We start from the raw sequence: 7,083 nt of genomic DNA on the forward strand, positions 1-7,083 counted from the left end.
GTGTTGGGCAGAAAAGTGTTCGTATATTGAGTGAGAGGAGAACCAGTAGACACATGTTGAGGATGACTCATTTCTATCCTGCTTTCTAAAGAGAGGCAGATGAGAGGTTTCGGTGGAAAATGCTTGTATTTTTATGCGGGGATGCATAAGGGATGTGGGTTGATGAGGCAGTAGAGTTCACAAAAGTTGAACATTGTGAGGGCTGTCGTTAGGGGCAGGGAAGCTGAAGAAACAGCGGAAGGAGCAGACAAGCGCGCCCCACTGCATTCTGAGACATGAAAGGATGAAACTAGACCATAAGCCGTGGGCGGGCATCACATCGACAGGCAATCTATCGTGCCAAACGTATCCGTATGATATATGAACAAACAGACTGCCTTACGTCTCTGAAGTTTGAAGGTAATGATCCAGAAATGTGCCGAACACATAGTCAAATCTGCTGTCTGCCTGCCTGGCATTTAAGTTCAAGTGAAGTTTTAATGAACGAAGAATGAGAAGTACACTGTGAATATAGTGAAGTAAATCCAACTTCCGCCTTTTTCAGGGTTCCTCTTTTTTCAGTGTGAGTTCCTGTAAATAATCCAGTCTGTACACGTGGACACTGTTACATCAACACAGCGCCATCGGACAACCAACAATAGTACAATACATCGATCAGCCATACATTACGACCAAGCCTGACGGCACCCTGGTGCTCATAATGTTCAGCAGCCCCAGGACCAAGCAAATGCTCCTGCGACTGTGTGCTGCTGACCCGCTTTCTATCAAGAAAACCAGGTATTAACTGCTTCACTGCAGTTTTATCGACCCTGTCTCCGGATTCTGTTCCTTCCTTCGGATCAACTTGATAGGTACTGACCTCTGCAGACCGGGAACCCCCACAGAGAGCTGCAGGTTTGGAGATGTTTCTGACCCAGTCGTCCATCACAATGTGGCCCTTGTCAAAGTCAAATCCTCACGCTGCCCATTTTTCCTGCTTCTAACACATGAACCTTGAGAACAAAATGTTCACTTGCTGCCTGACATATTTCCCCACTGACAGGAGCCATTATAACCAGATAATCAGTTTTATTCACTGTCAGTGCTCACAGTGTTAGGGCTGATTGGATGCCCTGGCCTACAAATCTTCTCCAGATGTAAGAATACATGTTTGTTTGGTACAGACCACTAAAAAGGTCACATCATCATGAATTTAATATATTTTTCAGTGAAAATGAAGCGAAAAATGTATGATGTAAAAATGATCATTCCCACATTATTGCAAATAATATCACAATATCTGTGAAACCCTAAGATCACCTGAAGCAGTGTTAACAGCCAGTCAGATCTGTTATTTGTTAGCACTTTTATGAAAAAGGAGTGGACCATGTAGACAGTAAACTAGTTTACAGTATACACAAAAGAAGACACAAAAAACCCACATCAAGAACCTACCTAAACATAAATAATTTAATCCAACCCCTTATAACTAAACTAAAGCTGAATTAAAACTTGAACAGAAGTTGTGGGCACAGTTCACAGCACTGACCTCTGTCCTGTCTAACTTACTATTTTTGCGGTGTTATTGTCAGTAGAACTGTATGAAATATCACACACACATGCAATATGGCTTTATGTACAACATTTTCATATTTGGTTACAATCCAATTCAGGAGACTATTTTGTTTTTTTGCTTCAGGAGCTGATAATACTTTCTTTAAACAAAACTAAAAACCAATCTGGCTTTTATGATTGTATTATATTTATATTTATACTTATTTATTATCATTATCAATTTCATTTTGTCAGCAACATTCTACTGTTTTAATTCAATACATTTATTTGGTGCAGCATTTCATCTTTTCATTATCTTACTGTACTGTCGTTGTGGTTTCTTTTTTGTTAATGATTTGTGTTTTATTATTTGCGGTTGTGAAAAGAAACAGTGATTTTTAAGGTGGAACTGCTTTAGTAGTTTTAATCAGCGGGTCTGTTTGTTTAAGAGAGGAGGAAACCTCTGTGGATAATTGGGAGAAGCTGACTGCAATGACGACAATGGTGGTGAAGACAACAACCCCCATCATCCAACTTCATTTTTTGTTATTTTGATTTTAGAGACCCCTAGTGGCAGAAATGACATATTGTACGTTTAAATGAAACATAAACTGTTTTGTTTCTATTTAAAACTGACGTCTTTCTTTGGATTGTGTCTGCAGGTGATGTGTGTACCCGCACTGATGGAGACGCTCTGAGGGTGACAGACAGTGGGAAAGTCCTCACCCTTCCTCCTCCCTCCTCCCTGAAGGCTGCACAGATGTTTTCGCTCGCTCAGGAAAACATCTCCACCTCCCCTGCTTCCACCAAAGGACCGGTCAAATATGGAGAGCTCATTGTGTTGGGGTAAGACGCTCACTAAGGACTCTTTGTTTTACTGCTGTGGTCAAAACTTCTCAACCGTCAAGATGGAGCTTTAAAGGCTTGTTTTAGCCCTGAAACTGCCCACATGTGCACTTTCTGAAGAAGCAGTTTTTGAGATTTTTACAGTTTCAGATCGGTGCTAAAATCAACTTGCTGAGACTTGCTTTCAATCCACCGCAGTGTAAACTTAAGTCTTAGTCTGCTTTGTTTTTAGAGTGTGGTAATTCAGTCTGAGAAAAGGGGATGTGTTGAAACTCATCTTGGTGGTGCTTTCAGGGACACTACGACATCCAGTAATTGAGAATGAGCTGGCAGGAAGTATGCTAAAGTGTTGCATGTTGTTCTCATGCTAAAACCAAAAGACACACTATATGATATATGTAAATCAGAGGTCTCGCCAATGCCCCCCAAAAGTGTCTAACAGGCTAAATATCTGGTAACGAGGTCCAGCCAATGAGAGCAGTGTCTCTCCGGCACCAGACAGGAAGCAGCGAACCGGGTAGTTGCTATGGTAACAGCCGAGAAAACTCCTCAGAAGGTGAATTAACGGTGTTGTGAGCAGCTGACTTTGAGATGATCTACCAGCTCCACCCACAGTGGGTGCTGTCATCCCAAGAGGAGAGGAAGAGAGCCATGCTGACGTTAGGCTGCTCCTGGCTAATGTTTGTGGATGAAACGGGACTTCGGTTGTCCAAACAACAGGAAACCAGAGACTGTGTCCACATCTTTACTGAGACCGGCTCCATTAACATCCCGGATCCTCAATGGATGGACCGGGCTCAGAGCCGACTGAGCGGGAGGAGGCGGACTCTTTTTATGTGAAGATGAAACCATATTATCATCACTACCTTGTTGCTGCTGTTTGTTTGAGTGTATAAATAACTGGATATATTGTCATATTTTCTATGTTGATCTCTGATGTGTGTAGCATGAAGGGACTGCAAACCTTCACTTTGTTGTACGATACATCAGTCTCACTACACCACGATAACACGATAGCACAGATACTTAATAAAGCAACAAAGAGAACTGCTGCAGAGACCTCGAGCGAGTCCCAACAGGCTGCTTCACAGAGCACTAGTTGTTTTTTTCCTGCTCTTTATTCAAACTGGGGAGACAACGGTATGTGGGGCTTTTTTTAAACGTATGATAATGTCAGAAGATGCAGAAATATTGCAGCGCATTGTTTGTCAAGTTTGTCCCCATAAATAAAACACATCCCTCGGTTTAGATGTTCCCTTGTAGTATTTTTATTTGCAGTATGAAATTCAATCCATTGGAGGGTTTTTCTTGTTCAGGAGCAGCAAACGTTCGTCTCGGTGCCGTTAAATGTGTAGAGAAACTCCACCACAGTGAAGAATGCAGCTGACTTCCTGACTGAAGGCCTTTCAGTGCGGACACAGAGAGCGCCTGTGGGTTCGGGGAGGTCGACAGGCGTCAGGAAAGCTGCGGCCGCTGTGGTTTCAGACCTTTTGTTTTGCTTTCGTGTTATATTGTCCACATGTGGAATTAAACAGTCTGGCAGACGCTGTGACCGGCGATTACACTGCTCATAAGGTTTAATTTTAAAGAGCCATATAGTTTGTGTCGTACAGTGGAGCCACAGTGGAGTTGGTGGTCTGAGTTTGTCTAAGAGAGGAGGTGGACTATCTGAAACGCAGGAAGTTTGCGTTATCCAGCGAAAGAATGGCTCCACAACTGCAGTGTTTACTTGACCCGTGGCTGGCAGCAGTCTGGCTCTGAAGATAACCTCCAGCCACACTTTTAATTAAAGCTCCCACAGATTTATTCTGTTCAGCTCAGAATAATGTTCTGCAAATAAATCATGTTTTGTAAATAAATGTAGTTCAATTTCAGTTTAGGAGGCATCCTGATGGCTCGGGTGGACACATTAGTGAACTACATTACCACAGCGTCCTGCCTCTGAGTCTGGACTGAAACCTTCAGCTTTCTCTCCCTCAGAAAGCTTCATGTCTCCAGGGAAAGAAAGAAGTTTGGGAAATTAGGGCTACACTCTGATAGCTGCTAGATTAGATTTACATCACAACACACAATGGCTGGTTAGCTCTGTTAGCTCTGACTACCAGCAGCTGTGTTCCTCCTGTTGTGGCACTACGTTGCTGGAGCGAGCTAGCAGAATCGAGTTACACTTTAAATAAAATAAACCGATATATAAGGTTAGTTACAGACGTATCCGCCCAGGAAATAATTCTGCAGTGAATCTTTTTAACTTTATAAAAAGAGAAAGATAGTGACGATAACATGGTTTCATCTTCACATAATCCAGGTTGACTGCGTTTGAGCACCAATCATCATCGATGTAAACACAGACTCCGCCTCCCCTCTTCCCGTCTCGCTCTGTCGGCTCTGAACACGATCCGCCCGCCCTGGATCCAGGATGTTGATGCAGCAGGTCTCTGTAAAGATGTGGGCACAACTGTTGTGTTGTTTGAGTTATCATGACCCATCACAGGTCAAATAATGACTTATCTTTACTTACTGAGTGCTGGAAGACGTATTCAGATCCTTAACTTTAGTAAAAGTACGAATTGGATGTGATATAAACTTGTATACTACTGGTTCTTTCCGGACACATGTCCCTTTTTGACCAATCCTGGTTCCTACTGGAGTGATTAAAACACTGTGACAGTCAGGGTCCCAGACAGCTCTATTTCAGTTCTGGATACAAAAGCAAACAAAAGGTCTGAAACCACAGCAGCCAACCTCCCGAACCCACAGGCTCTCTCTGTGTCCGCAGTGAAAGGCCTCCAGTCAGGAAGTCAGCTGCATTCTTCACTGTGGCCGAGGTTCTCCGCACATTAACGCACTCATTCTGCTCCCAGACAATAAACACTGTCTACCAGAGGTGGGACGCAGGCTCCTTGTTCTGTACAATCACAAGTCAGCCTCAAGTTGGACATGAAATCCATTTATCTGACAGCTTTAGATACTTTACAAAATAAGATCTGTGCACAGAAAACATGTGAGGAGTTTATAAAATAAGGTGTTTGGTTATAAATGAAACCACCAACAGTTTGTACGAGTACAACGACGACGCTAACTGTCTGTTTTGATGCGTTTACTGAAAGTATTGGTGATAACGTCGAGGTTTGGACTGTTAATTGGACATTCTGGGTGATCGTGATTTCTCACTATTTTCAGAAATGTGTACAAAGCAAGCAATAAATGGATTAATGGAGAAAATGATCAGCCCATAATGGAAATAATTATTAGTCAGATACAAAATAGTTTAAAATGGGCTCCAACAAACTGTGAAATCCTGTTTTTACATTCAAATGTTTTAAATATGAGTTTGAGGTTTTAAAAATGTATTGGATTAATGACCGTTGTATCTGTATGAAGCCTCATTTTTCAGTCTCTCTTAAATGTATTTATGGTCAATATTCATATTGATCATGCTGTAACAACTACAAAACCAACATGGAACCAATATCAATCCTTCATATAAGGAAGTAAAAGAGGTCTCAAATTGAATAATGGTCTTAAATTTGTGTGTGTGTGTGTGATCTAACATATAACATAATATTGATTAACCTCTTAAACCAACATGATTTTTGTGTGAAATGTGATGAGACAGCTTTATTCCCGGTCCTACTGTTCAGTATACCTTCCCTCTTTAGGTGCCCTGATAACCTGTTGTGTGTTTCCTCCCTGTTGTGTGTTCAGGTGTAACGGATCGCTTCCCAACGGCGACAAGGGGAGGCGGAAAAGTCGCTTCGCTCTGTGTCGCAGGAACAAGGCCAACGGTGTGAAACCCAGCACCGTCCACTCATCCTGCACACCTCAGGCTGCCAAGGTGAGAGCTCAACGCAGGTGAAAAGGTTCAGGTTGGGACAGAAGGGAAACCTGAAGAATGAGGCTTACAAACACTTTATTCTGTGTACATCAGTTCTGTTTCTGTAATATCACCAGACTATTTACATAAAGATGTCCTAGAATCAACAACTTACTGCGTCATTAACAGGATTCACACGCTTCCTGAAACAGTCGTGGAAACAGCTGGAAATGTTCCTGATTCCTACCGTTTGGTGTGAAAATGAATCGGACTCCGTGCTGTGGTCAGACCCGGCACCCTGAACCCTGATGAATAAAACAAAGACAAAGAACAACAGTTGTGTTTGTCCTTAAAGCAACATTACGTTAGATCTTGTGCGATTTGTCCAGAGAAGCTGCTGAGTCCGGTTACATTTCCCGCTCGTCCAGCTCCGGTTCTGGCACGACACCGCTGCCGCTCTTTGTCCCAGGCCTGAAAACATCCTCCTCCTCGTTTACATTAATACAACTCAGGGTGGCATTAAAGCGGTTCTTAAGCTCTTATTTTACGGTAGAAAAGCTACGTAATGTGGCTTTAAACCTTAAACATAATGTAACAGTGAATCTCTTCTGTGTTTCTAAAGGCGATCAGCAACAAGGAGCAGCACAGTATTTCATACACGCTGTCCCGGGCGCAGACGGTGGTGGTGGAGTACACCCACGACAGCAACACAGACATGTTCCAGGTCTGGTTCACATATCTTTATCTTCTTCTATCATTTAGTAAACTGACTCAGTGACATATTTGATGGATATTTCATATTAAAACTGTACAATGAATCCAAACAGTGAACTCAACCAGAGATTTGGATGAATTTTGAGCAGATTATTTCCTGTTTAGGGAACTTTTTA

General features: G+C 42.4%; 2 protein-coding genes across 2 annotated transcripts in view; one reads left to right on the forward strand and one right to left on the reverse strand.

Annotated features, from left to right (window-relative positions):
- LOC118327444 (E3 ubiquitin-protein ligase pellino homolog 1-like) overlaps positions 1 to 7,083 on the reverse strand; it is a gene marked incomplete in the record, with an annotated part of 27,892 nt that overhangs the window by 4,054 nt on the left and 16,755 nt on the right.
- On the forward strand, positions 2,200 to 7,021 carry LOC118327445 (E3 ubiquitin-protein ligase pellino homolog 1-like). The gene is made up of 3 exons (XM_035660811.1): positions 2,200 to 2,379; positions 6,085 to 6,214; positions 6,816 to 7,021. The coding sequence occupies exons 1-3, from the start codon at positions 2,294 to 2,296 to the stop codon at positions 6,969 to 6,971; spliced, it is 372 nt and encodes a 123-aa protein (XP_035516704.1). The 5' UTR covers positions 2,200 to 2,293; the 3' UTR covers positions 6,972 to 7,021.

Source organism: Morone saxatilis, unplaced genomic scaffold (genome assembly GCF_004916995.1).
Source record: "Morone saxatilis isolate NCDOM2014 unplaced genomic scaffold, NCSU_SB_2.0 Contig17, whole genome shotgun sequence".
Taxonomy (NCBI): Eukaryota; Metazoa; Chordata; class Actinopteri; family Moronidae; genus Morone; species Morone saxatilis.